The following is a 16,696-nucleotide window of genomic DNA, read 5'->3' on the forward strand; positions in this document are numbered from 1 at the left end:
GACAGCTATTGTAGAATCGGCCTTAAGGCCATCACACACAAAATTGCATAGCATAAGACCATATGAACCAATAAGCATCGAGTATTAAATCGCCATATTGACTTATATAACATAATACTCGATGCTCATTGGTCCATATGGTCTTATGCTATGCAATTTTGTGTGTGATGGCCTTTAGGCCTCTGCTACAATGAGTCGTAAGGGATCGTTCCCACTGAGCGCGTCACGCGTCGCGTCACCAGCGTGAGCCAATCAAAATATCCCATTGTAATAACATGTTTTCCGTGTTATTCTGGAAACTCAGGCCTTTTTTAGTGGTGAGGGAGGTCTTACTTAAGGTGAAAGCACATAAAATTGCATAGGCGCATAACCATAAGCATAAAGAAATTGATTGGTCCACAAATATATGCATAAGAAAATGAACCAATCAATTTTCTTATGCTTATGGTTATGTGCTCCTGCAATTTTATGTGCTTTCACCTTTAGTGTGTCCGTTTTTCGACTAGAGGTCGCAATACGAGCGAGAGAGACAGAGATAGACGGCAGTAGTCGTTCTCTCTCTAACATACGTCTAAATGCGACTTCTAGATCGCAGCGAACCTAGCAGGCAAGCTGTGAACTCCCGAAAAACGGACACACTAAAGGCCGCAGCACACACTTTTACATAACGCATAATGCATAAAGCATAAGGAAATCAATCAATCAGAGTCCTTCATTTCCATCCTCCCTTCTCATTCTGCGGATCTCACATAGTGCACAAAGCATAATGCATAAATAGTCGAAAAATCCGTAAAGATGAAAGGCCGCAGCACACACTTTTGCATAATGCATTATGCATAAAGCATAAGCCATAACGTAATACACAGCAACGCACAAGCTTGTGCATAAGACATAAGGTTTTAACCTCAAAGTTACGACACGGAAAGTGCAAAATTGTGTGAAAAGTGAACTGTGTGGCGTATAAAGAGTAAAATATTTTGTTACTGGAATTATATTTAAAGGTAAATATTTTTTAAATAAAGCAATTAAATTTATTTTAATAAAAAAACACTATATAAATATGTTCCATTAAATATGTTCTACTAAATATGTATTTACATCGTAATTTAATTAAATATATATTTATATTTTTCATTTTTAGGTCTGTTCTCTCTTACACATAATAAGACAGGATCATACATGGATGATAATGAAGATTTTTTAATTTTGTCTCTTTTTTATTTGTGCTTATTAGCATTAATAAAAAAGAGGAAAAAAAGATGGTTGAATCGGAGATGGTGGTGAGACCTATCAATTTAAAACGTCCTTGGTATGGAGATTATGAACATCTATTCCACGAATTAAAATATGATGATCCTGATATGTTTTTTCGATATGTACGAATGACAAAGGAAACTTTCCACCTTTTATTAAATATGACAAAGCCTTTTTTGACGAAAGCAAACAAAAGAGCTTTTAGTCCAGAACAACGATTGGCCATTACTCTGAGGTACTTATTTATTTTGTCATGCAGTATTAAATATAAGAATAAAACAAACGTAGCATGATATTATTTTTGCAAATATTTTATGGTAGTATCTTGTTTTATAATATTCATATATTAATTATTTTTTGTAGATTCTTAGCAACTGGAGACCAAATATTGTCCATTGCATTGGCTTTTAGATGTGGAGAGTCAACTGTACGGAACATTATTCATGAAACTTGTTCAGTCATAGTTACCTCCGGGAACTTTTTTTTTTTTTTTTTTTAAGACAGGAAATGCTTTGCGCACTTGGCGGTGAGACCCGAGGGAGGTACTGACCGCCGTCGTGGAGGATTCCCGGTTTGTTCGAACCCACGTGGGTTGGGCCGGTTTACCACCCAGTACTGACCCGAAATGTCAGCACCGGACCCTAAAACCTGTCTATAGCCCCTGGCCGTTGATAGGGATTTACGTCCACCGGGAACTGCTCGCGCATAACATCCAGTGGACAACCCTATAGCCTGGTCTGTGAGGACCCTTCCCGAAGGGAGTCGCCCCCCTTACACACACAACCCTGACTCGAGAGTCTGTAGGGAGAACGGCCGAGCTATTAGCCATTCTCCCCTCGGCCCCAGGGAGACGTGCAATGCGAGTGGGAGCCCTCACTCCCACCCGCTGCTCCCCGGAACGGAAGGCAACCAGCACCTTCTCCAGACATAAACGCCGAAGCGCAGGAACCACGAGGAAACAATAAGGAAACGAGCAACGACAAACCCACCCGAGGGTGGGGAGCACATTTACACATACTAAACGTAACACCTAACATAGGGCACAGATAATCACGCCAACATACGATAAAAGGTACCAACACCAGACTATGGACAGAGGGCGTATCCGAACCAAACAATTCCGGATCTCTCCGGGGGCCGCAGCCCCCATAGCTACATTAGACGTCACCAGCAAACTCCATTCAAGGGGACGACGACATGGGCTCCGTAGAGCCCTGCGAGTCAGGAAGGGGCCCGACAGCGTCCTCAGACGCAGCTCGAACCCCGTCCCGACTGCCCTCACCCAATACCGCCGAACTTCCAGGGGTCGACCCTCCATCCGGTCTACCCACCTCCGGGAACTTAGCCGGGCAACTTCGACTTTTTTAATTTTTTTTTTTTTATCGTTTGTTGGTCGGTTGTCGGTGATTGTTGGCCTAATTTCAACGTTTGTTGGTTTATATTTTTTTCTTAAACAAAAAAAATATAAATTAGCGTGGTTAGCCGGAAAAATTTCATTTTCGTTCTAAAAGCGGTTAAATCGATACGCAATCATTCGCTGATGATTGTTGGTTTAATTATAACGTTTGTTGGTTCGGTATTTGCCTTAAAAACGAAAAATAATCTCTTTTATTAAGACCGCATTTACAAAACCCTGGCAAAAATGAGACGTTTGTTTAGCGTTTACATGAACGTTTGTGGAAGTTCGTCGAGAGTTTAAAAACGATTAGTAAAGAGTTTGTAGAACAAAAATTGCAACACTGCAGCGTTTAAAAGACGTTTGTACGTTATAGCGTAAACGTAAACGTTTGAAAAGTCTGAGTAAACTCTGTACACGAAGATGTATCAACGTTTACTGAACGTACTCTGAAAAATGTTACCTTAGCATTGCAAAACTTTCATGTAACATTATATAAAGAGTTTGTAGAACAAAAATTGCAACACTGCAGCGTTTGATAAGCATTCAAAACCCAACAGCGTTATGTAAGTGCTCTTACAAAGTTTGAAAAGCATATAAACTCTCAGAAAACCCTCACTCAACAATTGTTAACGCTTTATAAAGTTTCTTATTTTCGCCAGGGAAGTCGTTAGGATCAATCACAGTTGAAGGTTAAACAGTCCTCGAATATGATTGGTTAATTTCTTCCCAATACGTATGTCATTGTTTCTTACGACTTTAGGCTTAAACATCTATATAAACTTGACTGAAGCCTTTCCGCATTCCATTTTCGTATCACATAAGTTTGATACGTATTGTAAATATTGTAAATATATAATTAGGAATAAGTTAAAATTACATATGCGTGGTTCTATAAAAGAAAACAGAGGTTGAAAGGTTTGTATCTTATGTATTTTCTGATATATATTACAATTTCTTATTTAAGTAAAAATGTATATAGCTATTCATTTATATAGCTCATGCTATTTGATTTATAAAGTTGATTTATGTTTATTAGGAGATTATGCTGCTTGGAAATTTATATTTGAAGCTGAGCGTGGCAGAACACATGACTCAACAGAGATACCCAATAATGTAGACATAACTTTTTGCATCGGAGAAGTGGCATATGTTTGTAGCAGTATGTTTCTTCTTTCCGTCCAATAAGTGAGTACAAAAGTTAGTTTTGCATTAATTAAAATATATTGTTTTCTAATTCTTCTATATGTGATACAATACGCTGATACATAGTGAATTAATACAATTAAGTTATTCTTATATATAATGTTAAATTGTACAATGTTCAATTGTTTTCAGTTGAAAGTTACAGAATTCGAATTTAAAAAAAGAGCACAGCACAATCTTTTTTAAACCATTGAGATAAAAGAAGTATTATATATTCAAGCACATGTTAATGATATGAATGAACATGATATGAATGACATGAAATGAACAGGAATTATCGCACTATGTAAGTACTTACTTTATAACAAGATATCGCACGTTATTAAATTTTATAATTGTATCAAGTCTCTTTATTAATACTTATTTCTCTCTTTTGCTTTTATAGATTAATTTAGATAATGGCCATTTTCTATTCGATCTAAATACTAAAACTGAAACAGATCTTCTAGAACCGAATTATTCTTGCTCGAGTAATCATTTTACTATAGAAGTCTTCTAGATTCTTAGATGCATCAGAGTAAGTTTAAATATTTTATTCATATATTTGTTACACATTAATTGTAAGTAGGAATAATATTTCATATCTAATCTATTACTTTTTATATTATAGGTCACGTACATTTTCCAAATTTTTCGCATTCCATTTTGATACACATACAGATACACCATATGATATACAATATACAAAATTAAATCTTTACATATTTCTATGTATAATAAATTTCCAAATCTGATTTTATCAATAGAAACAATAAGAGATCCCAGAAAACAAATATTGAAGAGTAGAATAACTGCTTTTCAAATAGTAGGATATGATGACATTGATTACGTTTTATTCACATCAATATCTAACATAAATAATCAAATAATATTTTCTATATTGCTTTATATAGTTATTAGCAACAACATATCTGCACAGTAAAATGATAGAAAAAGAACCGCCTCAATTATCATCTACTATACTGTAGATCAAATTAAGCTGTGGGAAAATGAAAGATTCTTGTTTAGTGAAGGTGTTTTATACAGTCAATTTCTTTCACAAACCGATTTTGAGATTCTTAAAAGATCATGCACTTTCTATGGGAGTATGAAATTAATATTATATTATATATACATATTATATGTACATATATATTATATACATAAATTAATATTTGGGAAAGTGAAAGATAATTATTTTAGAAAGAATATTTTATGAAATATGAATACAGTTTATTACTACAAAATTTTATGACAAATATCACAATTGAGACATATTGTATCTTATAGGAAAGGAACTATGGTAATCGCTAATGCTGATCATGGTGACGTAAAAAAGTTTAAGAAACGATATTCAAAGGGTTCGAGTTAATATTGCGTATTAATGAAATCTAATTGTAAGCATTTTACATACATTATATTGTTTCTTCAGTAGCAATACTTACAAAAAAATATTGTCTCAAAGAAGTGCCTAGAAAAATTGGAAAATAAATTATTTTTATTTTGACATTCTAATAAAATAAGAAAAAAACTTGTTTTAATCAATGCCAAAGCTTTTCTCAGATCGAATTTGATAATATAATTATGATGTAACGAATTATAATAAAGTAAATTTTTATATAATATTTATGTAATAATATTGTCTATATTTTTTTATCTACTTCTACGAATCATCACATTTATACAACAAAGAATTATTTAAAATTCGATAATTCATCATAATAAAACTTATTGTAATCTTGTACATCGTATAATAAATAAATGTCATGTTGAAAAAAATTCAGCTATTACTCTGGCATTCTTTTAACATTAATTTAACATTAATTTAAATTTTTGTAGCAAATGTAGCACATTAGGCTGGCTCTTTATATAATGTTTTCAATCAATATTTGTATGATGGACAAAAATAATTAAACATATATTTACAGTACTAACATTCAATATTGCAAATGATGAAATTAGACATGCAATTAAAGTGCAAACTGATAATCCTTTATACATATATTAGATATTCAAGAAAATGTAATTAAATTCAACCATAATTAGTTAAAATGTAATGTTTCGCAACTTTTGACCATATTATATCGAGAATATTGAGAAATTATTGCGAATAAAATAGAATATTAAGTAATGCAGTATTACTCGTCATAGTTTTATGTAAAAATAAAAAGTGTTAGACGAGTCGCGCAAAGCCGTCCACTTTTTAAGGAAGACGTCGAGAGAAAGAAATTTTCTTCTTTTTTTTCTCATTCGAGCGGTTTCCAGGCTTCAGCCAAGTTTATATAGATGTTTAAGTTTGATTGCGTATCGATTTAACCGCTTTTTGAACGAAAATGAAATTTTTCCGGCTAACTTCACGCTAATTTTTATTTTTTTGTTTAAAAAAAAAATATAAACCAACAAACGTTGAAATTAGGCCAACAATCACCGACAAACGACCAACAAACGATTAAAAAAAAAAATTAAAAAAGTCGAAGTTGCCCGGCTAAGTTCCCGGAGGTGTCATAGTCAAGGTATTACAACTGATTTACCTTCGTTTACCAACAGAAGAAGAATGGAAAAATATTTGTACTGGTTTTCTGGAAAATTGGAATTTCCCTCACTGTGTTGTGGCTTTCGACGGAAAGCATGTGGAGATACAAGTTCCGCCAAATTCCGGGAGCTTATTTTACAACTACAAAAAAACACATAGCATTGTGTTGATGGCTGCATGTGATTACAAATATATGTTTACACTAGTTGATATTGGCTCGTATGGTGGCAATAGTGATGGTGGTATTTTTACCTCTTCTAACATTCATTTGGCACTGCAAGAAAAAACATTAAATCTTCTCAAAGGGATTGCAAATCTTCCTGAAAGTAACGTTAAAATGCCATACTTTTTTCTTGGAGATAGTGGTTTTCCAATAAGTCCTACTATGATCTTCTTAATTGAAGATGATATGAATGTTCGACAGTATGAAGAGAAATTGGAGAAAATAATCTGTATAAGATATAAAATAAAAATTACTGGATTAATCATTACTATAAAATCTAGTTTTAATTATGTGCGCAATATTATGAAGCCTTCAAACTAGTATTTTTTTAGTAATATTGTTATTATCAAAATGTCATCGAAAAAACCTGAATATTCGATTGTTCTCAAAAATTTTACATTCAAATACAAAAATTCTTGCCCGATTATTTAAAAAAATTTTATACTTATTCACAATTTATCTTTATATATAGGGCGATCCTGAAAAACGTTATGTCTTTAAAATGACGTATTCCTGACACCATTCTAAGACAATTTTTCCTTTACCAAAATTTGATTTGAAGCGTAGTTTTTGAATTATGAGCAAAAATAGTTAGTAAATCACGCGTCGGGTACAGAAGGCAGGCAGGAGCGGCGCGGCGTGCCGCGAGCGCGGGCGCAGCTGACCGCCCGACGGGTGATTATCACCGCATGAGTCGCTAACTATTTTATCTTATAACATAAAATTATGCTTTAAATAAAATTTTGGTAAAGAAGAAAATGTCTTAGAATTACGTCAGAAATACGTGTTCCTTAAAATAACGTTATTTTAATAATGAAAAGTTGTTTCGGATCGCCGGCCGTCCGACGTTGCAATCAGCTGATTGTTACACGCGATATGTGTATGGCGGAGTGTGTGCGTAAGAGAGAGAGAGAGAGAGAGAGAGAGAGAGCGAGCGAGAGAGAGAGAGAGAGAGAGCGAGAGAGAGAGGGTGAGAGGGAGGGTAGGAGGGACAGACATTCATACACACGCACGCACTTTTTTTCTCGCTCTCTTTCTCTCTTTTACGCAACACTCATACACTCTCTCATTCGGTCTCTCACTCACACTCTTTCGGTCACTCACTCACACTCTTTCGGTCACTCACTCACTCACTCACCTGCTTACTCACTTGCTCACTCACCTTGTAGCAGCGTAGCGAATCTTCATGCTATGTATTGTTGTTATCTGCTGCACGGTTATGATTGCTAGAGATGCGCGAAACAAAATATGTTTAAAATGCACTGCATTCGTATCTACACAATGTTCGACCCCTTCTCCTCCTCCTTTATTCTTAATATCTGTACTGCAAGGAAATACCTCGTCCATTTATTTCGATTCAACCGCAACTTTGTCGACTAACACGACTCGCATTCCAATTACGAAAATTATCATCGGACTCACGCGAAAATCTCCATTGTATGCTTGGTGAATAATTTTCGAGCTTCCCGAGAATTGGCCATGCGCCAGCAAATTTTTAATCTTCTCCCGTTCGTGTCCCCGATCGATCGCGAATAGTACGGATAGAACAATGCATTGCAACGTTTCGCAGAGAGATACATAAATATCTAGAAACAGACTCGATGGGTTTCAATAGTTGCACGTCTGAATATTTTACTTTATCGTTTGTAAAGATTGTTAACGATCAAAAATATAGTAAAAAAATTATACATATTGTGTCACGATTATAATTATTATAGCTAAAATGCTCGTAATTATTATTTTAAAAAATATTGCACGAACAATTTATGAGAAAATATATATTTCCCAAGTTTTTCGGAAAAGTCAATGTGATTGCAGAAAAGCTCGTGTCGACAACGATAAAGCGCATAAAGGGATGTTTGTGACATTTGCCACAGTCTGTTCCTACCGAAGCGCGAAATGACGCCGACGTTTCTACTAATACAATGAACAAAGCGTGGCACGACCTACATTTGAGACTCGATTTTCAAGTTCAAAATAGCGAGTGCAAACTTGTTGTTCGCTACTATAAGTACATAAATACAGCTATCATTTCGATCAGATATATCGATTAAATAAAAGACGCACCATACTGATAAGATTCAAGATCAAGATCCCAACTTTCGACGTAGTTTTGACTTATTGTTAGTTAATACTTTAATCTCTCTCACTTTATAAGTTAACATTTAAATAACGGTCACATTTTTTTTGTTCTCTGACGTGTAACATTAAAATATATCGATTAAAATATACCAGAGCGGCAGAAAAAGTCCACAAAGATCGATCTGTTTTCATTGATTTTACATTTTCTTAATTCAAGTTGTCCTACTTAAAATAACCATAAGTTGTTTAATTAATGGGACTCGTATTAACCTAGATCTTGGACGTAAATTTGCGGATGTAATTGTGTAAACTGTAATATTAGGTATCGTTGGTCAAGCTGTCGTTGTCCTGCCAACGGGCAGCCCATCGTCGTTATGATTCACTGTCGGTTGCAGACATCCTTCATCGTCCTGAAACCACGTCACGGGCCGGATCGTTATCTCCGCATGGAGCATCGCAATTGTTTCACGTTCGATTATTGGAAAATGTGATACTGGGCGCGCACCAATGAAGCAAAACTGTTTAATTAGCCATCTGGTTATAATGACTAAATGAGATCGCGGCGGTTTTACATTTTCATAGAAATTAATTTTGGAATCGTATAAAACGTCTCGAAGCAAAAAAAAATTTAAAGTTGAATTATTTAATTCGTTACCTCGTTATAACGGTCAATTAAATATATAGGCTGAAACTTGGGGGAGGACCTTTTAATTATTAAAACTGGAAATGAACGGAATGTATCGCGCGAACATGTGAATGAACGTTCCGCTTGACATTGTCGAGACGATTTAAAAACATGAATTATTTCATTCGCTACGATAATGGTACAGTTCCACTTCGATTTAACGCTAATTTTAAAAGAGTGTGACTAAGCAAAACCTGTATTCGTCACTTTACTATGATTTGATTATGCAAACGCGCAATGCACTTCGCGATTGCGATTTAAGAAGCTAATAAATCATTGAATCAACCAACGAAGCAAGTGAAAAAAATATGCAAGTGTAAAATATCTTTATTTCCGATGCTCAATGCGAAACTGATGACTTTCTATCTGATGACTAGCATTCGTCCTTGTCTAACGTCAACTTACTTATTGCCATTGCTAGATAAATGACCAGTCGCGAGAGACTAATCACGAATTTATGACGATTTGATCAGTCAAACATCCAATCACAGCCAAAGAAATCGATATACTATATATGTTATTTTATGTCACAATAATATAAGATTTTATGAAACGGAATAAAAAACGTATAACATCTTCATTCGCGATTGTTGACCGGTAGTTTGTTCAGTTCAAAGACATCATCGTGGTTACAAGAAGAGACTCAGACCACACGTAATATATGTGTATACTTTGAATAACATATATCGCGGTTGAAACGTCGCCAAAAGAGCTTTATTTCTCTGAACACATAATCGTATCTCTTTTCAAAGCATCCTAAACAGTCAGCCAGTCTCGAGAATCAATCGAGGACTTTGCACTGGAAACTAATTTGCAGTGGAGTTCGCGATAGAAAACTGCGCTTCTCGAAGTTTGCAAGCCAGCAAATCGTTGAAATCGACAATCTCATTTGAAACAAGATGCGAGACGTGAAAGATATTTTAGAAAGATATATTAATATGAAAATAATTTTTATATCAAAATATGTCGATGAGAATGATTTCTCTCGCACATACACACAATCGCAATCTTTTTTCTTTATAATTCCAATTCAGTTTAAATCTAGAATAGGAATTATTTTTGATGTCGAATATTGGTTGGATAAATAAAAGTAACAAACATCATTAATAAAATTCGTCGAAAAATTATACAGAATTATTTAGGAAGATAATAACGAGATAGTAGGTATACAAGGCCGGTTCTAACCCAGGTCCTCTCAGGGGGGTGAGGCGCGAGAGGATCTCAGCGGCGCGGGGGAATGACATTACGCAGGATGGAGGGGGTTTTGGGTGGTTTTCGGTGGTTTTCGGAGGCGCGGGGGAATGACGTCACGCGGGACGGAGGGGATTTTGTAGGCGCGGGGGCTGCGGGGCGGGGCGGGGGACGCTTGTGTTGGATGTTTTATGACAAGTATAAACAATCATAAATAGATTGATAAACAGCGGTATTTGAAGAGGATTGGGTCTTCTGGCCTAACCCAAAATCATTTTCCCCTTTTTTTTTATTTTATTTTATCTTATTTTTTAATGAAGAATTGTAACGTATCAGCACTGATGTTCGGCTGCTTTGTACCCTTGCCGCGCGTGTGAGAGAGAGAGAGAGAACAATAATATCGCGTGCGAAAAGAATGCGTACGAGAGAGAACGATAGCGAGACTTATAATTAATGCGAGAGCACGCAAAGGATTGGAGCGCAAGGGAAAGGCGTGTAAATAATTGCAATTTTTTTTTGTTACAATTAAAAATATATAGAATTTATTTAAATGTGTGTATGAGTATTACAAATTGTGTGTGTGTGTGTGTGTGTGTGTGTATGTGTACTTAATATTAAAATTATATAAAATTTAAAAATTAATAAAATATAGGAGGAAAAAAAAGATGAATATAAAATAATGCGGACGGTGCGCCGGGCTGTAAGGGAGAGGCAGCTCCTGAAACAGGAAAAACGCTACATTAATTTTATCTTAATTAAAATAAAAAAAAATAATAATTTATTTTAAGATACTTTTGATATATAATAAATTGTAAGTTACTTACAATGTTATCCATGATCCATTTATTTAATTTGTGCAAATAGGGCACATGTTGCAGGCCAATATTTGATTCAAACATTTTCTGCACCCTGTGCATGACATACTCGAATTTTCCAAATGAACATAAGCTATGGTTCTATGTTCTCGAACAGCACTAGTTTCTTCAAACTGATACGGTACACTTAGAAAGCATTCGATACAATATTTCGATCCATTTTCCATGTAGTAATAGGAAATGCAACATATCTTTGTTGCTTCGTTGTATGTCATTATTTCAGGTATGCTTAAATCTCGCTGTTTCTTTTGTAACCGTTCATCAAGAATATCGACACTATTGTCACTATCATAATCACTGTCTTTCGCCAAGGGTTCTATATCAGATTCATCATCTTCCATCTCTCTCCTCTCTCTCTTCTCTCTCTCTATCTCCATCCTCTCCGCCACAGCTGGATCCATCCAATCATCGTAATCATCATCCGTATCGTCGTCGATGATAATTACGTTTTCTTCAGCCATTGCACAAGACCACCGAAACACAGAAGAGCAACGAAAGAAATGACACTCTAGTGCAGCAGACTCCTCTTCATTATATATATTTTTTAACATAAACAATATAAACGCGGGGGAATGACGTCACGTGGGACGGAGGGGATTTCGTAAGCGCGGGGGCTGCGGGGCGGGGCGGGGAACGCTTGGGGATGTGTTGGATGTTTTATGACGAGTATAAACAATCATAAACCGATGTCCAGATGGTAAACAGCGGTATTTGAAGAGGATTGAATATTAGGGCCAGAATTATTTTCCATATTTTTTCTAGGAAGAATTGCAACGTATCAGCGCCGATATTCGGCTGCTTTGTGCCCTTGCCGCGCGTGAGAGAGAACGAATTCTTTCTGAGATGTAAATAAATGATTATTATGATACACCACTTATTTATTTTACACAAAGATGAAAAGGTTTAGACGAAATACAGGGAGGATTGAAGCGCATCAAGTCACAGTACATGATTTGAACGCGCATCGACACGTCGCGTCGGTATAGTAAAAGTATAGTCAAAAAATATAGTGTTCTGTCAGTGTAGTGTGATAATATATATATAAAAATGGAAGACGAAGATCACGCGTTGTCATCTGACAGTGACTGCATTAGTGACTGCAGTGAGAACTCCACGGAATTCAGAGAGAAAATAGTGTCTGTTGCGGAAATTAATGCTTTAAACGCACGTAGTACAAAATTTTGTATCATATACAGTTATTATTCCACGGGTGGTGCTCTAGCTGTATGTCCTTCGTGTATGATTGCGTTGCAAGGCGTGGATAGCCAAATGATGTATGCTGTTCGAAAGCACAAAATTGAGACACTTGATGCGATGGATGGCTGATTCTGTTCAAGGTGTAGCGAGCCGTTGTATATAAGATTTCCGTGCAATATGTGCCCAATTTGCACTCTGTGAAAAAAAAAATGGAAAATATCGAACAGACTGAACGCGACCTGGTGGAGCGATCCAACCAAATTGCCACCTTGGGTGAATATTTTGCATGGCTACAACGATGCAACGAGTACATCGAGTCACTGGAAGAGCAAAGTCGGATCAAACGACTACGATTATCGATCGGGAATCGACAATCATTGATTGCTCGGATCGCGCGACTCGAAGGTGCAAAGACTCGATTGCAGAGACAGTTTATGCCCAGTGGTGGTAATTACAGTGGCAACAATAACGCGGGTGCCGGATGTAGCGCGCATCAAAATGAACTTGTGTGGCGCGAGATTGATACCGCGTTCGATAACCGTATTCTGACCGGTGCTGTGATTAACGCAAACCATATCGAACCTCGTCAATTTCTCGATGACGCCAAAGACATTGTGATAGAACATGTGCAGGACGTTATAAGAAGACACAACAGTGTAAAAGTGAACACCATATTCAATGGCGAGTTTGTGGCCGGAGATAAACGCGCTAACAAAAGTATTAATACGAGAAACTGCGAACTCTTTCGCACATCCGATTTACACGAGTGGTACGAGCGCCGCGTTATCGAACCCACTCTAGCATCGCTGGAAGAATTTCAGGAACGCGATAGCGGGTGGGCATTGTCGCGAATATTGAATTTGACTGTAAATATAAATAAGTATAATCCTATGCGCGCGGGATGTCATATAAAATTGCCGCGGGAGATTATGATGAAGAGAGCAGTGATTAACGTACAATCAAAAGACAATGCGTGTTTCGCGTGGGCAGTGGTCGCCGCTCTATATCCCGCAGAAAGAAAGGCGGAACGAGAATCATCGTACCCGCATTACGCGACAGTGCTGAATTTCCGAGACATTGAGTTTCCAGTGACTGTCAATCAGATTAAAAAATTTGAACTTGTCAACGATATTTCGATCAACGTGTACAGCATCGAAGAGAAGAACAGCATTGTTCCGATACGTCTTTCGCAGCAGAAGCGGGACAAGCATGTCAACTTGTTGTACGTGGAAGACGGCAACAATGTCGGACATTTCGCATGGATCAAAAATTTATCCCGGCTCGTGAGCTCGCAACTGAGCAAAAAGGACCATAAGAAATATATCTGCGATCGGTATGTATAATTTAAATAATTATAAGTTATGTAGCAAATTGTATATAATTCTTTAATTTTTTAAAAAATTTTTATTTTCTTTTATAGATGCTTGCATTACTTTGATTCGGACGACAAGTTGCAGTCGCATACTGTCGACTGTGAAAAGATGAACGACTGCGCTATCCGGTTACCGAGCGATAAGGACAAGTGGTTATCGTTCAACAATTACAACAAGAAAGAGCAGCTTCCATTCATCGTGTACGCCGACTTGGAATGCGTTCTGACCAAGATGGAGGAAGAGAAGAATATGTGCCAGCACCATCAAGTATTTAGCATAGCATATTATATACATTGCTCGTACAACGTCTCATTATCCGCATATCATTCGTGTCGCAGTACCGATTGTATAGCATGGTTCGTCGAGCAACTTAAAATGTTAGCATTTCGTGTAAAAAATATTTTAACTACTAATGTCCCTATGGTAGATTTAACATTCGAAGAGTGTGAAAAATTTAATAGCGCTACTCAATGTCATATATGCGAAAAACCGTTCGCGCAAGACGATACACGCGTACGCGATCATTGCCATTTGACTGGACGGTACAGAGGTCCCGCGCATTCAAATTGTAATTTAAATTATAAAGAGTCTTTCTGTATTCCGATAGTGTTTCATAATTTATCCGGTTATGATTCGCATTTCATTATCGAGGAAATAGCCACAGCGTTCGAAGGGAGAGTCGAGTTACTTCCAATAACGAAAGAGAAATATATATCGTTTACCAAAAACGTCGATCTTAAGGAAGAAAAACCAAAAAATCAAGTAAAATTACGCTTCATCGATTCATTCAAATTTCTTACGGTAAGTCTCGACAAATTAGCATCTTATCTAGATAAAGATAAACTGGATATTTTAATAAAAATCAGAATTTCAAAATTTATCGAGTGAAAACTTCAAATTATTAACACGAAAAGGTCCATACGAATACATCGATTCCGTTGACAAGTTGCAAGATACATGTTTACCACCGCGCGAATCATTTTACAGTTCCTTAACCGGTGAAACTATATCCGAGAGCGATTACGCGCACGCCGAGAACATCTGGACGCGATTCTCCATTCGAACGCTAGGCGAATATAGCGATTTATATCTTAAAATCGATGTCTTGTTATTAGCCGATATTTTTGAAAACTTTCGCGAGAAATGTATCGAAAGTTACGGACTCGACCCTGCGTATTATTATACTCTTCCCGGATACACGTGGGACGCCATGTTGAAGCATACAAAGATTACGTTCGAATTGCTTACCGACATCGACATGGTCATGTTTATCGAACGCGGTATACGCGGTGGTCTGAGTCAGTGTTCCAACAGATACGCGCGCGCTAATAACAAGTACATGCAACAATCGTACGATCCATCGAAACCATCGTCGTATTTGATGTATTTCGATGTAAATAACTTATATGGATGGGCAATGTGTCAACCGTTGCCCTATGCCGATTTTCGATGGGTCGATGACGTGTCAAATTTTGACGTAGCATCGATCGCGTTAGATTCGCCTACGGGTTATATCCTCGAAGTCGATCTCGAGTACCCGCAACATCTTCACGATACGCACACTGACCTTCCGTTTTGCCCGACACGTGACAAGCCGCCCGGCAAGCGGCAAGACAAACTCCTCGCAACATTATACGATAAGAAGCGTTACGTGATACACTACCGTAATCTACAGCAATGTACGCGACACGGCCTTCGCGTTACAAAAATACATCGAATTTTACAGTTTTCACAATCTCCGTGGCTTCGCAGTTATATCGAATTAAATACACAGTTTAGAACACTCGCGAAAAATGATTTTGAAAAAAATTTATATAAACTGATGAATAACGCGGTATTTGGCAAGACGATGGAAAATGTGCGTAATCGTGTCGACGTAAAATTATTAACAAAGTGGGACGGACGATACAGCGCAGAAGCAATGATAGCGAAACCAAATTTCCATAGTCGAAGTATTTTTTCGGAGAATCTCGTTGCCATAGAGTTACGCAAACTAGAAGTAAGATTTTATAAACCAATCTATGTCGGCATGTGCATACTAGACATTTCTAAAACGTGCTTGTACGAATTTCATCACGAGTACATGTTTCCTCTGTATCGCGACAAATGCCGAGTAATGTACACCGACACAGATAGTCTAATATATCACATCGAATGCGTCGATGTATATGAAAACATGAAGCGCGATATCAACCGATTTGATACGAGCGATTATCCAATTGATAACGCGTACGGTATACCGCTCGTAAATAAAAAGGTACCGGGTCTAATGAAGGATGAAAATAACGGTGCCATAATGACCGAATTTGCCGGGCTCAGAGCAAAAATGTACGCATTACGAGTCGATGGGAAAAAGGATACGAAGAAAGTTAAAGGTGTCAAGAGCAACGTTGTCGCGAGAACGATAACGTTTGACGATTACACACGGTGTTTGAAAGAAGAAATTGAAATGACGCGCCAGCAGTCGTGTATAAGATCGAAATTGCACCAAGTATACACAATCCGCGAGACAAAAATTGCTCTGAGTCCGTACGACGACAAGCGGTATATCGTACCCGAAACCACCGATACGCTACCGTGGGGGCATTATAAGATACCATTGTAAAATGTGTGTGAAAGAAATATTAATAAAGATTTTTGTATTTTTATATTTCATATATTTTTATGTAATGCATTTCTCATACATCTTATATTAAAAATAC

The 16,696-nt window shown here is 36.8% G+C and overlaps 3 protein-coding genes and 1 pseudogene across 6 annotated transcripts in view; all 4 read left to right on the forward strand.

The window, feature by feature from the left end:
- The window catches only part of LOC145970596 (protein kinase C and casein kinase substrate in neurons protein 1-like), a 200,698-nt pseudogene that overhangs the window by 46,440 nt on the left and 137,562 nt on the right, over positions 1-16,696 (forward strand). The window lies entirely within an intron of this gene.
- LOC145970424 (uncharacterized) lies at positions 80-6,765 on the forward strand. Of its 3 annotated transcripts, XR_014438447.1 has the most exons (7): positions 452-1,001; positions 1,235-1,489; positions 1,618-1,681; positions 1,755-3,838; positions 3,989-4,142; positions 4,242-4,373; positions 4,467-5,460. XR_014438447.1 is itself a non-coding variant. In XM_083097232.1 (4 exons), exons 2-4 carry the CDS (start codon positions 1,260-1,262, stop codon positions 6,536-6,538), a joined length of 450 nt encoding a protein of 149 aa, XP_082953358.1. In that variant the 5' UTR covers positions 80-1,001; positions 1,142-1,259; the 3' UTR covers positions 6,539-6,765. The 3 variants fall into 3 exon arrangements, 2 of the variants coding, with proteins under 2 accessions (XP_082953358.1, XP_082953357.1); XM_083097232.1 differs by lacking the exons at positions 1,755-3,838; positions 3,989-4,142; positions 4,242-4,373; positions 4,467-5,460 and adding an exon at positions 6,383-6,765 and having other exon boundaries at positions 80-1,001; positions 1,142-1,489; XM_083097231.1 differs by lacking the exons at positions 1,755-3,838; positions 3,989-4,142; positions 4,242-4,373; positions 4,467-5,460 and adding an exon at positions 6,383-6,763 and having other exon boundaries at positions 85-1,001.
- LOC145970368 (uncharacterized) lies at positions 12,065-14,887 on the forward strand. Its single transcript, XM_083097096.1, has 2 exons — positions 12,065-13,954; positions 14,042-14,887. Exons 1-2 carry the CDS (start codon positions 12,831-12,833, stop codon positions 14,880-14,882), a joined length of 1,965 nt encoding a protein of 654 aa, XP_082953222.1. The 5' UTR covers positions 12,065-12,830; the 3' UTR covers positions 14,883-14,887.
- Positions 14,901-16,609, forward strand: LOC145970375 (uncharacterized). Its single transcript, XM_083097106.1, has one exon. It carries the CDS (start codon positions 15,205-15,207, stop codon positions 16,597-16,599), a length of 1,395 nt encoding a protein of 464 aa, XP_082953232.1. The 5' UTR covers positions 14,901-15,204; the 3' UTR covers positions 16,600-16,609.

The sequence above is a fragment of the Camponotus vicinus genome, unplaced genomic scaffold (assembly GCF_025532165.1).
Source record: "Camponotus vicinus isolate PSW18456_S1 unplaced genomic scaffold, iyCamVici1.0 SCAF_4, whole genome shotgun sequence".
NCBI classification, from domain to species: domain Eukaryota; kingdom Metazoa; phylum Arthropoda; class Insecta; order Hymenoptera; family Formicidae; genus Camponotus; species Camponotus vicinus.